The following is a 27,351-nucleotide window of genomic DNA, read 5'->3' on the forward strand; positions in this document are numbered from 1 at the left end:
GAGACCCCTGGCCTTATCGTCAAGAGCTGGCCCAGCTGGCTCTGCCCACTCACTTTGGAACTTTGGGCAGGTTGTCTCTGAACCTTAAACCATCTTCACTCTGCTGCCATGAGCCCAAGAGACACTGTGACTGCAGGCATGCAGGCCATCTACCATCCTGCCACTAGGAGTACGCCTCTCCTTGTTTGGGGAAGGATTAACAACAGCTTTAAAGAATACTGAAAATCCTGCAAACTAACTCAAATTAAATGTACACAGAAGGGGTTGGCCCTGTTGTATAGTGGTTAAGTTTGGTGTGCTCTGCTTCAGCAGCCGGGGTTCTCAGATTTGGATCCCGGGCACAGAACTATACCACTTGTCAGCCATGTTGTGGTGGTGACCCACATACAAAATAGAGGAGGATTGGCACAGATGTTAGCTCAGGGACAATCTTCCTCAAGCAAAAAAAGAGGAAGATTGGCAACAGACGTTAGCTCAGGATGAATCTCCCTCAGCAGAAAAAGGAAAAAAAAATGTACACGGAAGAAGAAAACAACTATAGCAAGAAAACAACCATGGCCCCAAGTGAGTCTTGTTCAATAGTGCTTATCTGTAGGTCTTTGGTATTCACTGACCACTCAGCTTACTTTTAAAAAAAAAATCTTTTCATGAGGAAGATTGGCCGTGAGCTGACATCTGTTGCCAATCTCCCTCTTTTTGCTTGAGGAAGACTGTCGCTGAGCTAACATCTGTGCCAATCTTCCTCCACTTTGTACGTGGGATGCCGCCACAGTGTGGCTTCAGGAGTGGTGTGCAGGTCTGTACCTGGGACCCAACCCTGCAAACTCTGGGTCACTGAAGCAGAGTGCATGAACTTAACCACTACACCAGCGGGCTGGCCTGTTGGCTTACTTTTTTTATCATACTGTTATGACTTGGGGTTTTCTCCAGGTTGTAGTTTTCTGATATTTTACAGCACTTTTCAAAACAGTGATTATATGTAGATTTTGTGAAAAAGGCATTAAATGTGACTGACTTTCTAAATATCAACAAAAATATTTTGCTCATTTTTCATGGTTTTAAACTTTCTATTGGCCTCTCACAAATTTTTATATGGAAATAGCTCCTTAAATTTTTTTTTAAAGATTTTATTTTTCCTTTTTCTCCCCAAAGCCCTCCAGTACATAGTTGTATATTTTTAGTTGTGGGTCCTTCTAGTTGTGGCATGTGGGAAGCCGCCTCAGCATGGCCTGATGAGTGGTGCCACGTCCTCACCCAGGATCCAAACTGGTGAAACCCTGGGCCGCTGAAGTGAAGTGTGCAAACTTAACCACTCAGCCATGGGGCCGGCCCCAGCTCTTTAAATATTTTGAAGGAAAATTTCTTTGAGGTCTCCCTAAAACCCCCAACATCTGGTTAGCAGTTGATGATAAAAATAGTACTTTTCTTTTAAAACATTAGTTTTCTTCAAATTTCTAACACAATTTTGTGGTCTTCAATAGAGATCAAAGTAACGAGTCAAATTCCTTTTCCCCTCCGTGTGGGACGCCTCAGGGTGTGGGGTGTAAAGGAAAGGGTTAACCTTCCCAGTCACCCCAAGGCCTTGGATTTGCCATGAACTTTGGAAGCTACCTCCATCTTCCCTGCTCATTCCTTCATCGCCGCTCACAGGGGCCTATTTAACTACACCCCAAATATCCTCTCGACAGTTTTGAACATTTTATTGACTGGTAGACAAAACCAATGCACAAAGACAGTCCCTTCCTTGTCACACTGGCCCACTAAGCCCCAGAGAGATGTTCAGCAAGACAAGCTTACCCTTGTGATGGGCAACCATGGCTGGTATTCGGACGTCATCATAGGACCTCCCATCAGTGATGAGGATCATTAACTTCCTCTTGTTGGGCTTGGACTTCTTGAAGAGCTGTTCCAGGGCGTAGTTGATGGCAGCCCCCGTGCTGGTCCCACCACTCCAGTACCCCACCCTCTTGATGGCGTTGAGGATGTCCGGCTTGGTGTTGTAATCGTCGAACCCGAACTCCAGCCGTTGCTCGTAGGTGTACTGCACAGCCCCGATTCGCGTGTCTGTGTCTGAAATCTCAAACTCTTTGCTGAGGTTGGCCACAAACTGGAGGACCGTGCGGAAGTTGCTCGTCCCCACACTGCTGGAGCCGTCAATGACGAAGCCAATGTCGGCCGAGTTGAAGCAGGTCTTGCTGCAGGCCAGTCGCTCAGTGTCACACACCCGCTTCACCAGGGGCTGCACCGTCTTGTGGAGGCTGAACCAGCTCTGCACATTGAGCGAGTAGAAGCCGTTTGTTCTGCACACAGCCTGGAAGACAGAGGGGAGGGATACTCTCCAGGTCAGGGGTCAAATCCTCCAATCCATCATCATTACCCTTGACCACCAGGGCAAACAGACTCATTTCTGCACTAGTCCGCCTAAAGCTTTCTGCATCTCAGTGTACCTAGTCAAGCACTCACTGGGGCAAAGACCCCTCAAGTTGTCTCTGGACTCGCTCCCACTCCCTCAGCTGGGTCTCTGCTTTAGTGGAGAGCAGTCAGTCAAGCAAATCCATAGGGAGAGGCGTATCTTTGGTTTCAGTTTCATATTTATGCTGCTCCAGGCCCCTCGGTTCATTTGTACCGGCAGCCAGCCAAATGATTGGCACTGGAGGGCGCCCACGCATGAGAGGATTAAAGACAGCTTTTGTTCTGATCAGGAAAACAAGACACACATGAGAAATAGCTAAAGTAATGTTTCCAGAGCAGCCCTGTACCCAGAGAGACGGGGTCTCACACACGGTCGAGTTGTTCTTGAAGCTCTCGGAGAGATTCTCTCATTAACCTCCCACCCTAATCCTACAAGGTGGAATTATAACCCCCCTATGATGAAGGAACAAACTGAAGGTCAGCTGTGAAGGGACATCCTTGAGTTCCTGAGACTGAAACACAAACCTTTCTGCTCTTAAAACTCAAGCAATGTCCTCCAGACAACCCTGCCTTCAGGCAAAAGAATATTTATTTGCTTGTGCCCAAGCTTGTTCCAGAAAAAATTTAAGGCAGTTTCAAATAAACATTGAACACCTGGTTGGTGTGCTCCTGGAAGTGACAGGGCTGGTGTTCCTAAAGTGGAGCGTTTCTTCCTTGCTGCTGCCTCTCTGGGGGTCACAGACAGAATCACAAACCTGATGGCTACAGATGGATTTGTATAATTAAAAAATTATTCTTGAGCAAGAAACGACTTAAAAATATCCTAGGAAATATTTTTAATTGGTTTATAAAAATCTAAATGGGGCTCACAAATCCTTCCATGGACTAGGTGACATTTGAGATGAGCGCTGAGGCTGAGCTGAATTCCAGCCAATGGATGGAGAGGAGGAATTCCTACCGGGCAGCCTGGGTAAAGTCATGGCGGGAGAGGGCAGTGGTGCTGGCGTGGACAGGAACCAGTTGGCTGGAGCACAGGGCCTGTAGTGGGGGGGTCACAGTAGATGACCAGGAGCAGCATTTGAAAACCTGACCTGGTTCAATGCCACCTTATTCTTGTTTATCAGATTGGCTAATTTGCAATGTCTGTGTGCACACGTGTGTGAGAGAGTGTATGTGTGCCCATGTGTGTGCTCATGTGAAGGCTCCCTGGGCTGCCTGGTTGAGGTCCCTTGGGCTGTGGGAGGAGCCCAGGAAAGGCTTCATGTGAGACCTTGGGGACAGTTCTCCTCTCAAGGTGCCAATGCTGGCCTCAGTTCACAGGTGCATTTGGAGTTTTGCTTTGAGAAGGTAATTCTGGGTCCCAGACTTACTAGTCCCTCACTGGGGGCCCTCCTGCCTAGAAGTGAGCTTAATGCCCATCTAAGGAATGAGAACCCTGCCCTGATGGCTGTTAACAGCTTTGCACAGAGCAGGGAATCCTTACGTTGGGTGGGTCTCCAGGCAGTTACATACCTTGTTTGCAAAGTTGGGCTCTATCACGTACTGCTTCTCATTTTCAACAGCACCTTCAATGGTGATGAAGAAAATGTTGATTCCTGACTCTCTTGCAAGCCTTGAAGCCTCCTCTACCTTATCCGTGGGCCAACCATCCACTATCACTACAGCCACATTGGGAGCACCGCCTCTGTTTCCGTTGACTTTGGAAAAGAAGTTCTTGGTCACAAAGGAGATGGCTCGACCTGGAAGAAAAAGAAAACTCACACTTGGAGTGATTGTGGTCATGCTGATTATAAATACAGGAACAGATCACAGCAGCATAAGCAGGTCCAGAGAAACATACTCATTCCCTCCCTTGTCTCTTTCTTTTTTTTCTTTTTTACCACATTAACTATTTTTAGATGTATAGTTCAGTGGTATTAAGCACACTCACAAGGTCTTGCAACCATCATCACTATGAATTTCCCTGCCCCGTTTCATTTTAAACCTGTGATTTCTAATTCTTTTTTGCTTTAAAAAAAGTTTTAGGGACCAGCAAGCAGGTGAAGAAGACATTCATGAGAACAAAAGGGTCCCTTCTCCACCAGGGTGCTGGAACCCCACTAAGCCCCTAAGCCAGCCCCACATTGTTTGCATTGAGAGCATGGGCTGGGAGGATTTGACTTGGATGATGGGAAACTCTTCTTGGCCTCCTGCTGCTTGGGGTGAGCCCAGTGCTCCAGGAGCTGCTGGGTGTGGAGGGCCATATTCTGGGTTCAGTGGGGTATTTTGTCCAGTTCCATGCTAGCTACCTGGAAAGTGCTGCAGCCCCTAAGAACTGAAAGACTGTGTTCTAGCCCTGGCTGTGTCTATGAGTAGGGTGACCAACTGTCCCAGTTTGCTGAGACTTTCCCAGTTTTAGCACTGAAAGCCCCATATGCTCCTGGCAAATGGCTAAGTGGTCACCCTAGTGTCAGCATAGCTGCATATGGGAAGGCAGTGCTCTTAACCTGGGCTCTGTGGACCCCTGGGGCACTCGGGGGTATACCCACAAATTCCCTGAAATTATACACAATATTTTGTGTGTATAAGTATTTATTTGGGTAGAAAGTATGTAGCTTTCAAGAGATTCTCAAAGGGGTCCCCAATCTAAATAAAAGTTAGGAACCACCTTCTTAAGACTTTAGGATTAATGTCATTACCCTCAATGCTTTTTTGGTTTTGGACAGCATCCTGGCTCCCTTGGCTAGTATAATCTTACCTGCCAAGTGAAAGGATCAAATGGTCACAGACGCAGTTGCTGGAGAAATGTCTTGGAGAACCCATGTGAACTGGCTGCACAGAACACAGTTGCTAAGAGAAAACCTGGGCTGTTGAGAACTGCTTTCATAGGCAAGAGATAATTTCCCTCAAGGCCCAAGTCACCCGGCAGTCCCCTCTGGCTTAGTGTTAGATGCCTGCAGACAGAGCACAGGGAGCCATAGGAAGAGCACCTTGACCTCACCCAATCTTAAATTTGGAGGCCATGGTCAACTAGTGCTCAACATACATTCCATTCACCTTCTAGCATATTTTGGAAGCAGAGGCTGGAAATCTGAAATTGCATTGTTGAGACTCCCTTGCAGCTACAGTTCCGGATTTGTTTTAGTTTCCGGAATTGATGCACACATGAGATTTAGAAGATGAAAGTGGAGTAGAGACAGTATTTTTGATTCTGCTATTTCCACTGACACGTATCTGTAGAGTACGTGACTTCTCCGGGGCAGTGTTAGCAGAGGTGCCTGTGTTTGGTCACTAACTTTGTTGGTGTTGAGGTGGTAGAGTGCAGAACATTGGTTTTGTGGGTGTGAATGGAGCAGACAAAGCATGGTTTTGGAGCTGGCAGCTGTGACAGAAGCTTCCTGATCATGGTGGCTTCCTGCCAAAGCAGATTCCTGAAGAGACTGTGGTGGCAGAATTTAATGACTTTTTTTTTCCCTTTTTTCTCCCCAAAGCCCCCCGGTACATAGTTGTATATTCTTCGTTGTGGGTCCTTCTAGTTGTGGCATGTGGGACGCTGCCTCAGTGTGGTTTGATGAGTAGTGCCATGTCCGTGCCCAGGATTCGAACCAACAAAACACTGGGCCACCTACAGCAGAGCGTGTGAACTTAACCACTCGGCCACGGGGCCAGTCCCCTGTGGTGGCAGAATTTAAAAATTGATTTCCAGATTTTGTAAGAGGCAGCACCTCCTTGGAGCTCCTGGTTCTGCAGGAAGACTTTCGAAGCCATCTCTGAAAGCTCAGCCTAGAGTTCATTTGTTCAGTCCTTTCAATAATTTCAAAACCACTTAATACCCTGAAATAAATCCCTTTCTACTTAAGCCAATTGAAATGGATTCTGTTCTCTGAACCCAAACCTTGATCAGTACAGGGCAGAGGGAGAACATGTCATCCACTGAAAAAACATATGATGATTTTATTAAGACACCTCTCTAATCCCTCAAGGAAATAGCATGTCTTTAAGTTTTTAAGTTTTACTCCATGATACTTTATTGGAATTTCACTGATCTAGGTACTAAATTGAAAATAAATCAGAAATCGACTCTATCATGTTTGTGATGAAGTAATATTGATTTGGGGTCCGGATAGCAGTGCCTTGACCAGTGTTTATTTAGCATTGTTCAAAGATCAAAGCTCTCCATTTGCCAGATACTAATATACTGGTCTACAGAGATGTACACCTCGGTGGAAAGGGAAGTAATTAAATTGAATTTACTATAACTTCAAACATACTCCTTCAAAAATAGTTCTATTCCCTGTGTGTGATCCATGCCAAGCAACTGTGGCTCACTTCTCCATACCCTTGGATTTTAATGGTACCAATAAGTTCCCTGAGAGGTGGACACCCTTCCCAGTGTCCCTGAAGCCAGACTACCATTTGTAAATTAATACATTGGCACGGGCTCACTGGCAGCCTTTGAGCTTGGTTAGTGGGCATCTGTTTCCTAATGCTGAGTCACTGCTGGGTGAACCGATAAAATGAAGTTTCTGGACCTACCCCACTGAGGAATGGAACTTCGGATTTCTGGTACCCACCCCATCACCACCACCAAGGCTCAGACATCACAGAAGACTGGGCTTGAGATAAAGAACACGCCTCTCTTTGCACGGTCATCACTTTAACAGGAGCTGATTGGAAGAAGTTTCCCAAGGGGCACTGTGGAGCTTCCTGAATGGAACTGGTTAAAACATTTAACTTTAGATAGTTGATGACTTGTAGACCAATCAGGAGACAGTCATAATAGCAGGCCTCTTTGTCCTGAAGAAAGCTGCCATCCCAAGGAAGCAGGCATGCTGGAACTCTCCAGCATATGTATGATAACAATTCTTGCCCCTGAAAACACGATCATACTTTAGAAAAGATACAAATACTATGTGACTCCTTTCTTGATGGACGATTATTAGTTTTCCTCCTCCTGTATAGAAGACAACCACATAGAAAGAGAACCGCGGAAGCAAGATGGAGCGATCTGCACCGGGATCACATACCGACATTAGACAGCCCTCCTCGCTGGGTGATTTTCTCGATGGCGGTCTTCAGATCCCGGGAACTCACGTGAGTCTTGAGATTAAAGTGAGTAGCAGGGTTGTCTCTGAAGGGTCAGAACAAGAAATCAAAGTCAGCTGGAAAGTTATTACCTTTGGAGGAAAGCAGAAATCAGAGTCGATTCTTTTATATAGTAGCTCCCCTTTTCTGTGGGGGATATGTTCCAAGACCCCCAGTGGGTGCCTGAAAACTATGGATAGTACTGAACCCTATATATACTACGTTTTTCCCTATACATACATATGTATGATAAGGTTTAATTTATAAAGTAGGCAGAGTAAGAGATTAACAACAACTAATAATAAAATTGAACAATGGCGGCTCATGGACCACTTCTGAGATATCACCTGTCCTCTTTTGGTGTGTGCACAGAGAAGAGGAATAGGTGACAGAGGTCTCCTTAAGGGACTGGCCAGTGGATGGAGGGAGGGTGGGTGTCCCTGGCGTCTCTGTTGTCTCAGCTGGGGCAGCAGTTCTCAGTGATTTCTGAGGAGATACATGTGGATATCTGCAGCCAAGGGGCAGTGTTCAGCTTTATCCGGCCCCGGGAGGAAGTGTGGATGCACAGTAAAGTCACATCTCGTGAATCACTGATACCCGTCCATTGGCAGGGCTTCATGAGAGTGTCACCTTTAAGGCTACTCAGGCCCAGCACTCCAGAAGGGCCTGTGCTTGGTTCAATGCTCTGATGTTGCTGTCTTGGTGTTCTTAATTATTTTTGAACACAGGGCAAATTAGGTTGCTGGGCCCGGCTGCCGGTTGCTAAGTCCTCCAGGAAAGGGAGAAGGAGACGTGAAAGCAGTCTCTCCACAAACCCCAGGAGGAGATCCAGGAAGCAGCAGCTGTAGGCAGTTTCCGGCGGGAGTTCCAAGGGGGCCTACAGAGGATTCTCAGTGAGTCCTTTGGGGGACCTGGCAGTGTGGTCACCAGGGAGCCAGTCCCCAGGACCTGAGAGGAGACATTCTCTGCCTCCCCCTTCCCTTCCCTCCCTTACTCTGTCCCTATTTTCTGACCTTCCCAGCTATCTCAAGGTGATCTCTGTCTGAGGAGAACTCGTGAACAGGCCGGAAGGATGCCCCTCTGTCCTGCATTCCATTAGTGACTGCGAGGGGTACAGGCTGGCTCTTAGACAAAACCAAAGCAAGATGCCTAGAGGCAGGCTCATCTAAATGAGAGGTGGTGTGACCTGCCAGGGCCGTTCCCTTCAGGGAAGATGAAGGAAAGCTGAAAACCAGCTCAACCAATGGGGTGTGGAGGCAAAACCCAACCAGATGAAACGCCACCAGAAAAAAAGCAAGTTCTAGTTCAGGATTAAATAAAAAACAAACAAACAACAAAGCCAACAGCAAGATGGAGAAATATGGGCGTTTTAGCTGAGCTCGACCTTCCTGTCAAGCTACAGTGTGGAGCCTCACGATCTGAGGCTGCAGTGATGCGACCCATGTGCAGGTCACAGGGAGGAGGACTCACACAGCGAAGTCCCTCTGTCACTTTCACAGTTATGTTCCTCTTTCCCTGTGGGCTCCAGGGCTTGTGGTTTGTGTTCTTACAGATCAATTACAGGAAATGCTGTACCTGCCTCCCAGCCATCTAGGCTCAAAACCTGGACTCAGTCTTTACTAGCTCAGTCATAGAACCTGTCAGTCTTGTCAGTCAAATGCCATAAATTCCTCTAGACACAATCACTCACTTTTATTCCCTCCGCCATATTTCTATGGCAACCCTCTGAGTCCAGGCTCCCTTACTTCTTGCTGGTTCTACTGTAAGAGTCTCTATGTTGGCCTCTGCAACGCCAGTTGTCTGCATAGCTGCTAGAGAACTCTTTCGCACGTACAACTCCGACTGTAAAATTCCTCAGCTCAAAAATCATCAGAGGCTCCCATTGTTAAACTTCATATTTTGGCTTTCCAAACCCATCCATAATTTAATTCCAACCTATCATCTTCATCCACTTCTCTCTCTCAATAGCCTAAATTCTGGTCAGAATGAGCTGCTCACTATTTCCTGTTTTTCTAACTTTGTGTCTTTGCTCATCAATTCTCTCATCTGGAAAACCCAAATTGTGCTCACCCTCCAAGCTCCAGCTATCTGGAGCTACCTGTCTCCCTGACCCCTGGCCCCAGCTGACCATCTCCGTGCCCGACTCAGCTTTCTCTGACCCACAACACATTGCATAGTATGTGGCACCTGCAGGTACTCAATTAACAGTATTGAATAAAAAAATATTTCTCCATTTTCATTCTGTGCCTCTCTACCTCTAAATGCTGGTGTTCCCCAGGGTGCTATCTCCATTGTGCATCCCTCTTTAATTTATGCACTCGTCTGGGAGATCTCATCAACTTCAACGACCATTCACACGCCAACAGCTGACTTGTGCACACCGGTCAGTCCTCTCTCGTGAACTCCATATATACATGCAATGGCTTCCATACATCTCCATCTGGAATGCACCCTGTATTACCTTGGGACGGTCCACTGGCCCCACAGGTTTGATATTTCCCAAACTGAAGTCATTTATCTTCCAAACCTGCTCCACCCAACCACTCGTGTCCCTTCTGTATTCCCTCTTATGACTCATGAAGTCATCCCAGCAGTATACATTCTTGCCACCCTCTGACACCTTCTTCATCAAATGCCATGTCCTGTCAGACCAATCTCTTCAATAGCTCTTGTATCTATCTCATCCTTTCCATCCATAAATTTGGACTTTCATCTTCTGTTTCCTGAACTATTGCTCTACCTTCCCACCTGGTCTTCTGGTATCCAGAGTGGCCTCTGCAGAGGACATTGTATCCAATAGGCTCTAAGTGTCTAATAGAGGCAGATTAATCAAGAAGCTAATGCTGCCTCTTCCAAGGGGTCTAGTTTTGGTTTTGTAATTTTATGTTCTTTTTCTTAAAAAGGCCCTCGAACTGCACAAGCTTTAGAGTCCTCAAAGTCTGGATCTATCCTGTGGTGACCAAGGAATATGAACTTTCTCAGGACCTAAAAAAATGACTTGAAACCAACAAACAAAAATTATTGGCTAGAAAATAAAAAATTTCAAAATTGATATCGACAATAATAAATGTGTAACTGTCTACCAAATATAACTCTATAAACACTTCATTAAAATTGTAGAATTTTTAACTCACTCAAAACTTTAATTACTTTTGAGAATGCTCTGTGGGCTAGATTTTTCTCACTTTGCAAGATTTCTTGAGTGTGTCTGATGCTTGTGAAGAAATCATAGCTAATCATAAATTGTGTTGATCTAGACAAGTAACTTAAAAAGCAAAAATATAAAAGTGTCTTTCAGAATTTTTTACAGAAAAATATATTTAAATGTGGAACCTAGTCACCTGGTCTCATCCATGTGTTCCCCCAGGCACCCAGTGCAGGAGGCTGTCTTAACATTGATCACTTTCTAGAGCGACTGTTGATTACCTGTCTCTTTCCCATACTACGTACACAGTCGAGCCTTCTTTGTGATAGTCATGTTCTATGAAGTCACCGTGAACATCAAATTAGTAAATACTGAGCCATATAGGGTTAGGCTCCTGTGGGCCTCTGGTCACAACACCACAACACTTTCATCAATAGATCAAGACATAAACTTGTTTCGTATACATTTCTGTTTGAAGACATCTAATTTGACGTATGTTGCTTACATATAATCTGTTATAGGCACTATTTCTGTAGGATAAAACATTAGCAGAAAAGGATTTCACATTATCCTGAGCCTGGGTAAAGTAACCCTAAATTTCCTTGGTTTTCAGTCTCACAATGCTGTCCACCGTGCTTTTTTTTTTTTTTAAATCAATCTTCATTTCATGAATTCACTAGTTCAGCTGCTTTTCCACCTTTTCCACAGCTTCATTACACACTATAGATGTTACTTTAGCACTTTCCAGGGCAGACTCAAGGGCAGATCAGCAAAGTTCCTTTCTTTTTCTAAATGTACCGAATCATTAATTCATTAACGTTGAACTCACAAGCAACAGCACTATAGCTCATGCCTAAAGGAAATTTATCTAACACTTGTATTTTCTCCATAACGCATCACAGCCTTCTTGCACTTAGAACACAAGACTGCATTTCAGCACTACTCTTGGGGGCCATTTTATTTATTTATTTTTTAAATTGAGATATAATTGACATATAACATTGCATTAATTTTAGGTGTACAACATAATGATTTGATATATGTATATATTGCGAAATGATTACCAGAAAAAGTTTAGTGAACATTCATCTCCACACACAGTTACAAATTTTTTTTCCTTGAGATGAGAACTTTCCAAATCTCTTAGCAACTTACAAGTATACAATGCCTGTTGTGAACTGCAGTCACCATGCTGTACATTACATCCCCAGGGCTTATTTATCTTACAACTGGAAGTTTGTACCTTTTGACCACCTTTACCCATTTCATTGGGGACCATTTTAAATCATGAAAGCACCAATGAAAAAACAGAAAAATGTGGCACTAAATAGACCGTGAAAAGGACACTTGTTTACAGCAGGAGAGCTGAAGCAAGAAGGCAGAGCATCGCCTCGTTTGACCTCAGCTGGGAATATGTGTGTCAAGTGAACACTCAAACTTATTACCCTTCTGTGCATGTCTGCAAATGACTGTGAAAGTGCCAAGAGTATTGGTTCTGCAGTCACAAATAAATTTTGGTGAGTAGGTAGATTCGTAGATATAGAATCTGCAAATCACGATGATTGACTGTAACCTATGTCCCAGTTTTTCCTATCCCTAGAGTTTAGCCTACAGGGGGTCATAGGTAACTGTGGAATAAAGAAATGAAAGAAAGAAAGAAAGCTCCTCCTCTCTTGGACCACCCCCGGGACAGTTGAACGCACTGCCTCTGAGCTCCACACTGATCACTCTCTCCCTCTATTACGTCATAGAGGTGGATGAATCCATCTTCAGAGGCAGACAGATGAGCCATTCATATACCCAGTGAATAGATGCTTTTAATTTTACTTAATGTTATTTCTTTCAAAAATATTGCCTCCCTTACTAGATGGTGAAGTCCTGAAGAACAGAATCTCTATTACATTTACCTATCCATTTTTAATGGATTGAAAGGTTGGATCAGAGAGCCTCTGCGACTCTTTCCAATTGCTAAAATCATGATTAGAAGCACAGCCACAGAGCTCATCTACCCGGGGACTTATAGGCAAATGTAATCAAACTGCTTAGATGAATTTTACATCAGTGTCCCCTGCCAACGGCATAGTGCTTAGTACACGCTACACACTCAATAAATCTTTCTTAAACTGTAATGTAATTAAATCAGAGGAATGCATGGCAAGTCTTTAACCCGCAGACTGTGGCAGCTCTCAGTACCAGAGCACATGGGTGTATTGTCCTTCAGGATATATGAGTTGGGGCCCTGACACCCTAGTCTGATTACTTTTCATCAATGGAGAATATTTAAAAAGTTCAAAAAGGTACACCACTACATTTTTATGTAAGTAACCTTTTAACTTGTAATTTTATTACAAGATCTCATTAAAGGAAAATGCTTTTTTTTTTTCTCAGCAATATCAAAGATTTCCTTTGAAAATAAGACAAGAAAATAAACAAGGAGGTTTATAGCTCAAGGAGAAAATGTAAAATTGTTCTATGTCTGGAAGAAGAGCTATACTAATGAAGAGAAATTATAGGGAGCCAGAATTTGGCTGTGCATAAAAAGAGAGAATTTATGCAATAGGAAATGACTATCCTGTGGGTGATTAAGAAGAAAGAATACCTGTCAGAAATGGGCACAGGGGCTGGGGGCAGGGAGCTGGGATGGGGCTTCGGCGTTTGAAGGCCTTGCTGATGACGAGACTGCTGGAGCGCCAGGTGTGCTGCGTACCCTACCAAGTCTCCTCCAACAGAAACTTGGTTCAGTAGGTCTGGGCTGCGGCTGGGAAATTTCTTTTTGAGCAAGGAATCCAGGCCAATCTTATCCTTAGGAAAGTTTGGGAAGGCCTAGATTCTAGAGGACTTCTGAGTCACATGGAGTGAGCCTCTGAAAGGAATCTCTGTGCTGATAGAGACACAGGAACTAATCATATTCCTGAGAGCAAGAACCTTTCAAAACTGTTTCCCCCAACAGGGCATCACTTTAAGGTTACAGTAAAATGCCACGACTATATTTAGCCTTTCAATTTTCATAATGCTAAAAAGTCATGATTTACGGACTTAGCCACTGAGATGAAGTGTGCCTGTGAAGTCAGGAGGATGTTTTAGGGTGCCCCTGGTTGCCCAAGGCCATGCTGGGGGCTGCAGGTTCCGTGGCAGACTTGTCTTTTGTGGGCATTACCTGGCTCAGAACGAGCATGACTCTCTCCTGTTCCCTGAAAGGACTGAGCAGCTGAGCGGCCCGGGCCAACCTGCAGAGGACTTTGCACTACTAGCCCCTTTTGAAAGGACGCTGGCCTTTCTCTCATGTGCTAGGATCAGAGACAGGAACAAGGTCTTATAATCAAATTTAGTTTTTAGATGAGTGTTTTTTTGGTAGTTAGTAATAATGATTCAACCCATCCACCAAAAAGTAGAAAATTACCCTGCATGCCTCCTCCTGCTGGAGGAAGCGTGGACGTGCATTCTGCTCATCTGAGAGTTACCCTGGAACTAGCCGGCTGGCTGGTCTGTAACCGCATCATACCGTGAGTGCTGGGACACAGAGTATCTTGGCAACAGACATGGTATTTGGCATTTCCCACACTCAGATGTGCATCCGATCACCCTGGATCTTGTTAAAATGTAGATTCTGTTTCTGCAGGTCCAGAGCGAGTTCTGAGGTCTGCCTTTCTAAGCTCCAACATGGTACTGTCGATCACACTCTAAGGAGCCATGTCTTGGAGGATGCTGTGAGAATCAAGAAAATCAGCAGTGGCAGGGAGGAGAATAAATAAGGAGTCTAGAGAATGGAAGAGAAAGGCTGAGAAAGGGGAGAGGATGGAGCTCCCACAGCACTCTAGGATGGTCGCCTGGGGGAGACGGGAGGGGCCGGGGGCACGGGATTCACCAGAAGACAGCCCAGGCCCATGGGAATATTTGTGCCTTCACTTTCTGCCTGCACGGTAGAATCACCCGGGGAGCTCTAAAAATTAATGATGCCTGGGTCCCACGCTCAGAATTCGAATTTAATCGATCTGAGGTTTGGTCTGGCCATTGGGAGTTTCAAAGCCTCCCTAGGTGATTCTAATGTGCATCGGGGTAGCCATCTGCTTCTCTAGCAGAATGATCCAGGAATTTAGAGACAATGATCTCAAGGGGGCCCTGGGATAAGTCGACGCATGATGGGAATTCAAGTGGAAACTTGAGTAGAAGCGCTGGAAGTCAAGTGCAGTCCTTGTGTTCGTACCTCTGGGAGAATTGCATGGTGGCAAATAGAAAAAGCATAAGGCTTGTGCAAATTGTATTCCCAACTCACTCAGCCTTGAGACGGTGGCCCTGAGGAGTGTGTCAAGGGCTCACCTGCCTGTCTCTCAGAGAGGAGAGAAGTGGCATGGTGGGGTCTTTGCAAGTGCTGTCAGGCCCTGGAGAGCCCTTCCTGGAAGAAGAGAGGCAGCTGTTCTGGGATCTTGTTAGTTCTTGTAAAGGCAGTGTAGACTGAGGGGGTGGAAAGAGGACTGGGGGGGGGATGGGGAGACCTGAGTTCTGAACCGGGGCTGCCACTCAGTACCTGGGAATCTGAGCTGTCCTTTCCCCTCTCGGGGAGTCAGTGATTCTCAACCTTGGCTACAGATTGGAATTACAGATTAAAACACCAACTTCTGGGTATTTGCCAGAGTCTGGTTTACCAGGTCTGGGATGCGGCCCAGCATTTTTAAAAGCTCCCCAGGTAATACCAAGGTGAAGGCAGGGCCCAGGCTCTGCCTTCCCGCCCTGAAGTCCTACGGGGCTGAGATTCACACCTCCTGGCGCCCCGCCCCTCCCACTCCTGCCTTTGCCGCAGGCTCAGGAGAATGTGACAGACAGTCCTCCTTGCAGCTGCATCAGTGTCCTCTTTCTGCTGTAATGAATGACCGTAAACTTAGTGACTCAAACCACACACACTTATTAGCTTAGAGTTCTGGAGGTCAGCAGTCTGACATGGGTCTCCTGGCAGGGCTGTGCTCCTCTATGAAGGCCCCAGGGGAGAGTGCATTTCCTTGTCTTTTCCAGCTTCTAGAGGCCACCTGCATTTCTTGCTCACGGCCCCTTCCTCCATCGTCAAAGCCGGCAGTCACGTCTCTCTGACTCTTCTTCCAAAGTCACATCCCCTCTGACTGACAGCAGCTGGGAAAGCTTCTCTGCTTTCAAGGACCCATGCGACTAGATAGGGACATTGGAGAATCTGGGATCCTCTCTGCACCTCAGAGTCCTTAACTTTAACCACATCCACAAAGTGCCCTTTGCCATGTGAGGTAGCATCATCACAGGTGCTGGGATTCGGACACAGGCAGTCTTGGGGGCGATGATTCTGGCACCATACCAGACCTGACACATCGCTTCTTCCCTCCACTCTGGGTGTCCCACACTCGGTGGCTCAGATGATCCACAGGAGACTCTGGGTGTCCTTCCTGCTTTTTTGGGCAGAAAGGGAGGCTCAGCCGTGTGTTTGACTGAGGGTCTTCAGTCCGGGGCTTAGGTTGGGTGGGCTGAGAAGTAAGAGGTGTAAGAAGATGCAGCCCAACCCAGAGCCACCCCCTAACACACAGGGCAACGGCCACAGAACCATGAGCAATGAAAACTCTATTTTATTATGAAAGGAAGAAAAACGAACAGCTTGCTTTATTCCATAACTGTTTTCCAATGCTGATACCATAAGGTTGAGTACGAAGTTCAAAAGAACGTGTGAGATTCTGTTCCATTTATACTGGAATTGGGGACTAAAAGGAAATCAGATTGAAGGTGAAGGGGGAACTTGGTGCCTGTTGATCTGGGCTGCAGCTAAAATGCCAGCTGCTTGGCTGTGTTCATCCTGTTTGCTCGAGTTCGCCTAGAAAGCTACTTGCTCTGGCTGTCCTTTCCTTGAGCCCTTTAGCGGTCCTGTTGGTATGAAGAGCAATCACGAGTCCCCTGGCTGGGTACGTCTGAATTAGGATGCACGTGCAAGACAAGGGCTTGGTCCTTGGCCTTTGTTCAGCACAGTGTCTCCGTCTTCAATTTGGCAGAAAGCTTCAATTATCAGAAGCTTCCTTGGCAGATGAGCAAAATCTTTGCTTTGAAGTCAATTTTGTTTGGTGGTTTAGGGATTAATCCAAGATTTAATATCTGCCCTCTCCCCAGTGGTCATTGCATTTAGCTGTGTGTTCTTAGAAAAGTCACTCGCACTCTCTGAGTCTGTATCAAACGTCACATCTCTTACTGGAGGTGCGAGGTGATTGTGGAAGGAAGGCTGTGGTTGATGATAGGTTAACACAATTGTGGGTTGTGAGCCTCTGCATATGCAGAGAGGCGGGACCTGAGAGAGGGAGCGTGCCAGTACTGCAGTGGTTCAGGCTGTACCGCTGCCCTGGACCAGAAGTAGGAACTCAGCCAGGGCAAAGAGCAGAAATCAAGAGGCTGGCAGAAGACGTTGCTGGTCTGTTGAGAGGAGAATAGAGTGGACAAGCAGAGAGGCGTGAAGGGGGGAGGGAATGGTTAACCACTTGTCAGTCCTGTGACATAAACCTGCCTTCACCTGCCTACCTGGGCAGTTTCTGTTTCTTGCACCCAAAAGATCCTTGTGTAGGATACTTAGGGATCAGGCTGTGGCATGAGCATTGCGTTTTGCAAAACAGACCACTTTTATACTTCTTGTATTTTTATTTATTTTGCCTTTTCTTTCCTAATTGTTGGTACAAGTTTTTTAAATTCTAAACTTAAAAGTCTAAACTTAGTGTAAATTTGGATTCAGCTCTTCTAAGGAAAACCAAGAGAAGGAATCTTCTGGGGGAGCTGTGTGGACCAGCGGCAGCAGTAGTGGAGGTGAGAAGCCGAGAGGAGGAGAAATTCCGAGTTCCGGAGTCCTTCCTCCTCGGCTAGCCCGTTCCCAGCTTCAGCCTCACCTTCGAGTGCTCCTTCTTGACGGGGTCATTTCTCTTAGCACCTCAATTCCTCACTCTGACACAAGGAGGTGGAACTAGGAGCTTTCTAAGGCCCCAACGCTCTGCGATTCCAAGAAAGCAGGGCCGATTCCCAGTGGTTGTAAAGCGGGCATTAGAATCCACAAGAAGCCGAAATGCCATGAGAGGAATCTGATTCGCAGTCGCCCCAGCACCGGCCCCTCCTGCTTTTCCTTTTCCAGAAACACAAGCCCCACATCTGCATCCACCTCTGTCTCCTCACCTTTCCCTGCCCCATGCCCTCCCTCTCTAGGCACCCAGAGCCTTTGGTAAAACAGGTTGGAAGCGAGCCACCCAGGCGGGGAAGCCAGGTGGCTGAACTCAAAGCAATTTCAGCTGGGTGTGCGGAGTTCCCCTTCAGCTTCATCACCCACTTCCAATGCCACTCTCCAATTCATCTGTTCCCCACATTCCACTGATGCATATAACCTCAGTGCAACCCATCGTTTCGTTGTTGATCATCCCGCCTAATCGGAACCCGAGGCTGGAAGGAAGGGAGAGGCGGTTGATCCGGTCTGTTAGCAACGTTCATTTATTGGATGTCTTCTGAGTATAGAGCCAGTCACTGGATTACAGAATGTCAGGGCAGGCAGAGCCCTAATAAATCATCCAGCCTGCCCTCTGTACTTAGAGATGGCAGCACTTAGATGGAGAGGTTAAGTGACTTGCTTAAGGTCACACAAGCAGAACTAAGCCCAGAATTCAAGAGAGGCTGTCACCAGTTCATTGCGCTTTCCCACTCCACCCCATGGCTGAAGGTGGATGAAGGTGACAGATTAGTTTGTGTGAGCAAAAAGGGAAGGAAAACACGCACACATTTCCCTTAAGTGTTCCAAATTAAGAAAGACCCTGGACGGAAAAAAGGACGAATAGCAGAGACATTTTCAGCAAGCAAAATTGGAAAGCATGGAGCTAAGCTCTTTCCTGAAAATGGTGATCACATTAAGAAAACGTGAGGGAAAAGGTTTTTCGAGGGGAAGGAGTCTTTATTGAATTGTTTTTCTTTCCTTGCTACATTTGTTCTTTAATCCATGTTCTCATCAGCACACACTATTCTCCCCCATTTTTCTTTTCCTCGACATATTTATAACCTTATTTTCATATTCTACTATAAACCTTGGTATAAACAGCTTTTAAAGCAGCTATTTTTAACACAAGATGACACACCAAGGTTTAAGCCCCCCAATAAAATTGCCCGGGGACATCCGGCGCTATAAAACCCTTTCATTTCCTTCCTAGAGAAGCCTACTATCCATTCGCTAGCTTTAAAAAGTAACGCAGGAATGAAAATAGGTTGACATTTTGAAAACAAGAAAACAATGACTAAAAGAACGTATTTTCCTATTTCAAGTTCAAGTCCTCCAGATGGATCGTTTGACATTGAGAATTGGTGTTTGCAGTAATTGGTTATTTTCATATATTTGACTCTGACTATATACAAGTGCCAGTTAATTCGTCTACTAATTTTTTCTACAGGAATAGAAGGTAGTACTAAATGTGTTCCTGGAATTTAATTCTAAAAATGTAAACGTTATAGGTTCTTATGAAAAGCAAGTATTTTTGTTTCTTTCTTTTGACAGCTCAAAAACAAATATTCCAGTGTTTTTGATATAATAACCTCGGTTAAAATGCTGTTCTGGGAGGCCCGTGGGAAATGTTCGGAGGGTCGGGAGAGCCCCTGGATGTTGTCTGGGAAGAATGTTTGTTACTTTTCAGGAAGGGCGAGTAAGCGGTGACTGCGGCTTCTGAGGGAGAGGCTGCAAGTTCCCTGTGAGCTTCCGCTTCAAGGCTCGGCTGCAGGTCAGGGGGAGAGGGAGGGGGCCTGTGTCTGAGGTGCCTCTGTGGAAAGTGAGATAATTTGCCTGCTCTTAATGGTTCTTGGTCAAAAGTCCACCTATTATTGGAGATTTGTGCTTGCTTGCTCTTTTGATTGTTTATTTTCTGTCAATATCTGTATATCTGTTTCAGAGAGAAATCTATTCACGTCTGAAATAACACTGACTTATTATCCCAAACAAGAGAGAAGGTTGAGATTGCATGTCAACATGAGCCCTCACTTTCTACCCTAAGTAAAGCAATAAAATGGACTGGGGACAGTCACCTGGGTGCTCAGGGGGCTCAGCTGGTGGGGGCCATTCCCCTCCCCGCCCAGTCTTCCCCGTTGCCTGGTGAGCTTTTCCAGTACAGTGCAGAGGCCTTGGACCATCTGGCGAAAAGAGAAGGTTCAACCTAAAGCACCATATTCTCCAGGCATTGAACCCATGGGTGGGCAGGTGGGAGCACAGAAATGCTTTAATAGTGTGGAGACAGGTCCCCCCTCCTGATCCACAGATGAGGAAACTGACAACGAGAGGAGAAGGCCCAGCCCAAGGCCACCCAGCTTGTTAGTGGCTGAGCTAAAACTTGAGCCCAGCTCTCCTAATTCCCAAATAAATATTCTGTATACCAATCATGACTGCAAATGCCATTGACTTACAAGTGTTTACCCACCTGCCCTGTCCTTCTGGAAGTCTCAGATTTCTTAAACGACACATGCATTGCTTCAGTTTCTTTCAGTTACATTTGCGTTAGGGAAGAGAATGAATTTGGGCTCTAGGAGGCGCTGGTATGACTTGTGGTACAAAACTAAGCACGTGACATCACTTGGTTTTTCTGGGTTCAGAGCAGCACTCACCCATACTGGACAACACCCATCAGTGGACCGGCCGGGCCAATGTGAAGAGCTTGGGCGACGTCAGCCAGGAACTGCTTCTGGATTCGGAATCGACGTTTGCCAATGCTCGCACTCCCATCAATCAGAAACGACAAGTCGATTTTGCAGCCTGGTGAAGGGAAAAGGACTCTGTTATTCTGTCTCTCTCACCACCTCACTGGTGCATTTTCTCGCTCCCCTTTCTCCAGCAGAGCCTCCTGAGATTCTAATGAAAAGAAAGTTAAAAAAAAAAGTAACAAGAGGGGCCCGCCTGTGGCCAAGTGGTTAAAGTTCCATGCATTCTGCTTTGGGGGCCCAGGGTTCACAGATTTGGATCATGGGTGTGGACTTACTCCATTCATCAGCCATGCTGTGGAGGCATCCCACACATAAAACAGAGGAAGAGTGGCACAGATGTTAGCTCAGAGCAAATCTTCCTCACCAAAAAAAAAAAAAAAAAAAAAGTAACAAAAAGCAGGGTATATTCATTTACTTATGTCCATAACAGATTTTCACTGGGCACCAAGGTCCTGGACGCTTGGGCTAGTACTTATTTCCATAAGTGTTTTAGAATTCTCTGTATCAGCCACAATTATAGACTTCAGACGCAGTCACCTCCCACTCAAGTTTTGAGCAGGCCCTCAGAACGGTCTCCTAGGCTCAGACCCTATAAGCGCAGGCCCTAGATGTGGGAATTCCCAAGACTGAGTCTCAGGAGCAGGTGGTCTTTCACTCTCCTCGTAACTTTTTAGAATTACGTGTTGGGTCTTTAAAAGATGTGAAAGAATCTGCAAGGCCAAGGCTGAGGGCAGGGGAGGAATTGTAGAATGAGAAATTGACAGCAATCTTCTCCTTTTCTTCCCTGGGTGAGGCAGCCATAGAAATTATCCACATATATCTACAGATGTCAGTACTTGCTTGTGGCTATCTTAGATTTCCCTCTTTTCTTTTAGTTGTGATAAAGACCAGGATGGTTGTTCTGGTTAGGATCTCCGGACTTCTGTGAATATATGAAGGTTGTGATGGAGTTGGGTATGGTGGGGCTGCAAGCTATTTGCAATCTTTCAAACACTAATAGGAATTGGTGGAAAGCCATATAAGCTAAATGAAGTTAGTGTCTCCTTTGCTCTCAGCTGAGATTATATGATCTCAGTATGATGAGACTGATTATTCAATGCTGATCAGAAGTTCTTATTGGGAGGTATATATCTCTTTGATTAATAAAAAATGAGAAATGAATTATTTAACAAGTACAATTTGGGAGACAAAAATATTTCAAAACAGTTCCATGGGGGAAAGAAAGAGAGAGAGAGTCAGTAAAGTCAGGAATTTCTAGACTAGAGTGTCCAAGAGGACACTTGGGCCAGTGCTGCCCCTTTGTGGGTGGGCGTGCAGCTGCCCAGACAAGCCCGGGTCTCTCTGAGCTGCCACATGACTGCCCACGAGGTCGCTCCAGGCTTCCGCTCTCTACATTGCATTTTCATTGCTTGCATGTGGCTGGAGTCTCCCCATCCCCAGAAGGAGCGGCTCCCTAGGCTCCATATCTTGCAGTGGTGCATGGTAATCAAAACCAGAGGAGAAGTAGGCAATGACAGGGACTTCTCTGGGCCTGGCTGACTTGGCTCCATCTGGAATTAGTTCCTCGGCTCATTAGCGGATCTTGCAAGCTTTTCCCTCCCATCTGCCTGGACATTCGGTGCCTGCCAACTCCTCCTGTTCAGCTGGCTTTCCCTGTCCTTTGCTGCCCAAGTCTGCCTATGCCCAAGCATGATCCTAAGATGAAGATTGGAAGAAGCAAATAAAATCAAGAAGTGGAGTTTAAAGATGCCGCTAAAGCTTGGGATCAAGCAAAAGAGAAGCAGAATTGCTCTATGGCTTGTCATGTTGTATCCCAAACAAGGCCAACTCATTCTTTCCTAGGTCCGGGCTTGCAATGTGAATTGTTGCCAGCAGGTGGCAGTGGTGTTCTTCAGGGCTTGCCCCACATGGGCACCTAGGGTTTGCTACAAATGCTGACTCCCAGGCTCCACCCAGACCTACAGAAGCAGCTCTGCATTCTAACATGATCTCCAGGGGACCCGTGTGGACATTAAAGTTTGAGAAACACGCCTGAAGAGGGGTTTTCCTTCCAGATGTCAGCAGATTAGTTCAATATGCCTCCAATATGCCTTTTAAAATGAAACCTATTTTTAAAAATAACTATTAATTAGTGTAAGGGCCAAAGGGGATTTTCTTTTTAAATGAATAGAGTTTACGGATTCTGTAGCCTCTATTTTGGTTTGTCATAGACAATTATTTTCTCCTTACTTCTTACATCTTGAACAGTGTTTGGATTGATGTGTTCATTTCATAGCTAGGTTTGAAGAAGAAGAGATGTTTCTCTATTTGCTTAGTTCTCTTCACTTTCTAGCCTGATGGCTGACATCGGGGTCACCTCTGCTCCCCTTTGCCAGAATGCTTTAATGACAGTGGTTCCAGCTCAGGGCACGTGTGCATTGAGACCTAGTGGCTTTCTCATACTGAGAAGAAAACCTGATGATCTGAAGATGAATGTCAATACCAAAAGGTGGAACAGAGTTGAAATGTTCAGTACGAGCGACTTATTGTGGTCACAGAGGACAGAGGCTGGAGAATGAGGAAGAAAAGCTCAGATACGGTATGTATAGAAATCAATCTACCAATTTTCTTAATTGCTTTGGTTTTCTTCAACACAGTACAATGTTATAGATTAATGCTTTGTGTTGTCCAATACATGAAGACAGTGTTTCCTAACCTGGATCAGAGTTGCTTATGCAGCTTCAACAAATAAAGATGCCCTGGAATCACTCTGGGCTGTGCTTCCCAAGGGTTAGTGTGCAGTCACTTGATTCAGTAGGTCTGAGTGGAGCCAGGGACTCTGCATTTCCAACAAGCTCCCAGGTGATGCCAATGCTGTTGGTCCTCACACCACAGTTTGAGCAGCAAGATCTAGGGAAAGCCTGATTCAGTAAGTAGGAGGAAGGAATTGGGCACCTTTAATTTTTAAAAGTGTCTTCAGATGATTCTCATACACAGCTGGGTTGAGACTCACAGCTCATAGGTGGCTGACTTGTAGTGACTATATGGGAGCAGAATTCGCTACCCCAAAATGTGTCTCTTTAGCTTGATTTTTTTTTGTTTTGTGAGGAAGATTGTCCTGAGGTAACACCTGTTGCCAATCTTCCTCTTTTTGCTTGAGGAAGATTGTCCCTGAGCTAACAGCTGTGCCAATCTTCCTCTATTTTGTATGTGGGATGCCACCACAGCATGGCTTGATGAGCGGTGTGTAGGTCCACACCCAGGATCCAAACCGGCAAACCCCAGGCTGCCGAAGTGGAATGCGTGAACTTAACCACTACACCACCGGGCCAGCCCCTGGCTTAATTGTTTTTGACAATAAAAGGCTCTGAAAGAAACCTTGACCTTCCCCCTAACTGCCTAAAAGAATTTAAGACTGAAGGCCTGTTCCAGGAAGGAGCTATCACTGTAGATAACTGTAGTGTGAAGCAGGTGTGGTAGACAGGGAGGAACCTAGCAAGACTCATTTGATCAAAGTCCTCTCCATGTGCCATTGTCTCTGAAGGTACTGCAACATTTGCTATTCCATCTCCACGTGAATTGCCTTCCTCCTTCTTGAAGTCCCAAATGACTACCCCAACATCCACATTCGTCTTTAGCTGAGGATGGTATTTAAGGTGGTGGTTTCAGACTTGTGGCAAGTTACTCAGGTTTCCTGGGTTTCTCCTGTGAATACGTGTATTAAATGAGTTTGATTTTCTTCTCTTATTCTGTCTCACATCAGTTTTATTCTTAGACCAGCCAGAAGAACCCAGAAGGGTGGAGGAATATTTCTTCCTCCCCTGCACGACTTTCTTGGCAAATTTGTAGGTGCTCTCCTTGGCTTGCCACACACAACTCCCTCCTGGTTTTCCTCTTTCTCCAGTCCCTCCTTTCTGGTATCCTCAGGTGGCTTCTCCTCCATCCATTTAGTGTTGAAGTTCTGTAGGTTTAAGTTCTCTCTTTCTTCTTATTCTATTCTGTCTCCCTAGATCACATTTTCTACCCTCATAGCCTCGGTTTTCAATCCCAGCTCGTCATCTTCCGACTCTGTCTGCCTGGGCTGTTCCTTCTGAATGTGAGAACTGGGTAGTCAACCCTTTACCAGACTTAATGTCTTCTGGAAGATGATAGACATAGATGATTTCCCAGCCCCCAGTGTGCTCCATCCCAGGGTCCTTATGGCAGCACCATTTACCCCAGTTGCTCAAATCATCTTTATCTCCCTTTCTTGCACCTCCACCTCCAACCTTCTAGATTCTTTCTTCCAGACTCTTCCTTCTCTATGTCTCTTGAATTTGCCTCTTTCTCTGCATGTCTACTTCCAACTCTGAGCTCTGTCTGCCCTCATCTCCACTAGACCACTGTCCCTACTGGCCAACCAGTCTTCTCCTTTCATCCACCCTTGTCTCCCATCCCATTTTTTTTTTTTTAAAGATTGGCACCTGAGCTAACAACTGGTGTCAATCTTCTTCTTTTTTTTTTTTTCTACTTTTTCTTCCCAAGTCCCCTCAGTACATAGTTGTGTATTTTTAGTTGTGCGTCCTTCTAGTTGTGGCATGTGGGACGCCGCCTCAGCGTGGCCTGATGAGTGGCACCATGTCTGCACCCAGGATCCAAACCAGTGAAATCCTGGGCCGCTGTAGCAGAGCATGCGAACTTAACCACTCGGCCAAGGGGCTGGCCCCTCCCATCCCATTCTTCACCCTGTTGCCATAGTGATGTTTTAAAAATGTAATCCTCTCCCCCTCATGCACTCAGAGAGTTTAAAGCTTTCAAAAGCTTCCCTTTCCCCTTAGAACAAAGTGACAGAAGAGAGGAGATAAAGAGATCCAGGATAGGAGAGAGGCGGGTTTGGGTGGGAGTGAGTGGGTAGAGAGGAGAGACAGCAGATCAGATGTCGAAGCCACTATGGGTTTCTAGTTGTCAATTAACTTACTTGGATCTCCCTGGGATACTGGCTCCGAAGACTGTGTGCTTAATTCTTCTTTTGGAACAAATCCTGGAAAGAGCAGTAAAACTTTTGGTGACTTACAGAACAGGAAGCATCTGGCTCTACCCCAGGGATGGGGACACAGCAGACCTGCACACCTAGCTCAGAGAGCTTGGCTTACTGCTGACTGTGCCTTCCTCCACACCACCCCTACCTTAAGAGATAAGAATAAACTAACATTTACTGACAGCCTACTAGAGACACAGCACTCTGCTAGATGCTCAGAGGGGTTCGAAGTCAGAAGACTTGAGTCCTGTCCCCTGTGCCTGTTAACTTAGTCTGGCTGAGTCTCACTGTCCTTATCGGAAAGCATTAAGCACTTTGTCAGTGTAAACGACCCCTCTGTAAAATTCTGAAATTCTCCAGGTCAGGGCTTGTGTCTCACTCATCATGTAAACCTTTACTGTGCCCACCACCTGTAGGTCCTTGTCAACATTTGGTGACTGAGTCAGTGGACAAAGATGAGCGGGACACAGAGAGGACAATGTAGGCTGGAGGGGAAGAGGTAAGATACAAGGAAATCAAACAAATACGAGGGTCCACTGTGCAACCCATGCTCTCCAGCTGTCTGGGGTGAGAGGTAAAGATGCAAAAGGGTTTCCTGCTTTGAGAGGCGGTGAGTTGCATTTGAGTCTCAGGGATGTTCTTCAGACTCATTTACACAGCAGCCAAGTTCACAGATATAAGGAAATAAAGACAATAAATAAGAATCCTTTTAGGCTCAGGAGAAGGGAACCTTGCTGTGAGTTCCTCCATTTCCAGGATGCCCGGAACTGCCCCCGAGAGCCCCCCACAGTGGAGGTAGGTGCAGGGGGCTCTGCTCGCTCTTGGCGGCGGAGAGCTTTCTCCTGGCTTGTTAGTTTTTCCAGTTTGCAAAACATATGATTTCATCTTCCTATTAAAGGTCAGCTGGCTCATCCCACTTCCTCACATCATTTAAAAATTCCCTTTGGGTGCCCAACGGCATTTCTCAGCCAGGAGTCTCGGGAGGGGAAGAACCGGGGGCCTCTCTCTCACCTACGGTGAAACGTGCCTTCGGACTAAGACCTGGAAGGCTGTGATTGCTGTTGGAGCTCAAAGCACTTAATGCAGGAAGCAGGCAACAGCACTCACTCACGTGAAGGGAAAATCTGAATACCATTTTGCAAGGAAGGATGGGAAATAGAAGGAAGTCAAAGTGTGCTGCTAGAGGAATGAGAGTCTAAACCTATTTTTGGGGGCCGGGGAACTCACTCCCTTCTGGCCTTTTGTCTTCACAGTTCCCTTTTCCCCTTTGTTATCCAACATTGTCCCTTACCCTAGTCCTAAGGTGCCCTTGGCATGGTCATCAGACCCTAATGTCGCCGGTGACAACTCTTAGAAAGGCTGCTCTGGCTTAGCTTGGCCTCTGCACCCCCAGCTGAATGCCTAGACTCTCCGACTTCTGTATCCCATGAATCTTGATCTAGTCATGGGGGGATGTTGAGCTGAATAATTACCTGCATTTAAAAGGACGGATCCAGGTTTCCACAGGTCTGTTTCCCCTGATTTTCAAAATTGAAAAGAAACAAACTTGTTAGACGAAACCAGCAGAAGCTCTCCAGTGAACTGCCAGGACGAAAACGTTTCCCAATTGTGGCAGAAAGTTCGCTAAAGGAGCACGGGACCTGACTTTGGGATGAAGCAACTGGAAAGCCGTAGGATTTTCTCATTGAAAGCTCTTAAAGCCAAGGCAAAAACATCTTCGCCCCTTTCTTTCTTTCACTGTGCACCGAGAATGGAACAATAGGAATCCTATGATACAAAGGGTCCTAAAAGCTCATCGAATCCAAACCAACCCCACAGCCTGCTTCTACAGCATCCCCACCAAATGAGTGGCTGGCTGGTGCTTGAATACCTCGAGAGACAGGGAACTCATTCCATACCCAACCAAAGTAGTGCATTCCTTCTTGGATTATTGAGACTGGGAGAAAAACTTTCCTTGTATCAACCTGAAATCTTTATCCATCGCTCCATCCACCCATCCATCCATCTATCCACACTTACTAAGCACTCAATA

The 27,351-nt window shown here is 45.9% G+C and overlaps 1 protein-coding gene across 2 annotated transcripts in view; it reads right to left on the minus strand.

Moving 5' to 3' along the window:
- Positions 1-27,351, minus strand: part of VIT (vitrin) — a 114,185-nt gene that overhangs the window by 12,709 nt on the left and 74,125 nt on the right. For both annotated transcript variants that reach the window (XM_070574082.1, XM_008519387.2), the window contains exons 9-14: positions 26,792-26,836; positions 25,260-25,322; positions 20,228-20,375; positions 7,419-7,522; positions 3,925-4,151; positions 1,798-2,311 (exon numbers count right to left, since the gene is read on the minus strand). In XM_070574082.1, the coding sequence (XP_070430183.1) occupies positions 1,798-2,311; positions 3,925-4,151; positions 7,419-7,522; positions 20,228-20,375; positions 25,260-25,322; positions 26,792-26,836 (1,101 nt within the window). The remainder of the gene's footprint in view (positions 1-1,797; positions 2,312-3,924; positions 4,152-7,418; positions 7,523-20,227; positions 20,376-25,259; positions 25,323-26,791; positions 26,837-27,351) is intronic.

This window comes from Equus przewalskii, chromosome 14 (assembly GCF_037783145.1).
Source record: "Equus przewalskii isolate Varuska chromosome 14, EquPr2, whole genome shotgun sequence".
Lineage (NCBI taxonomy): Eukaryota > Metazoa > Chordata > Mammalia > Perissodactyla > Equidae > Equus > Equus przewalskii.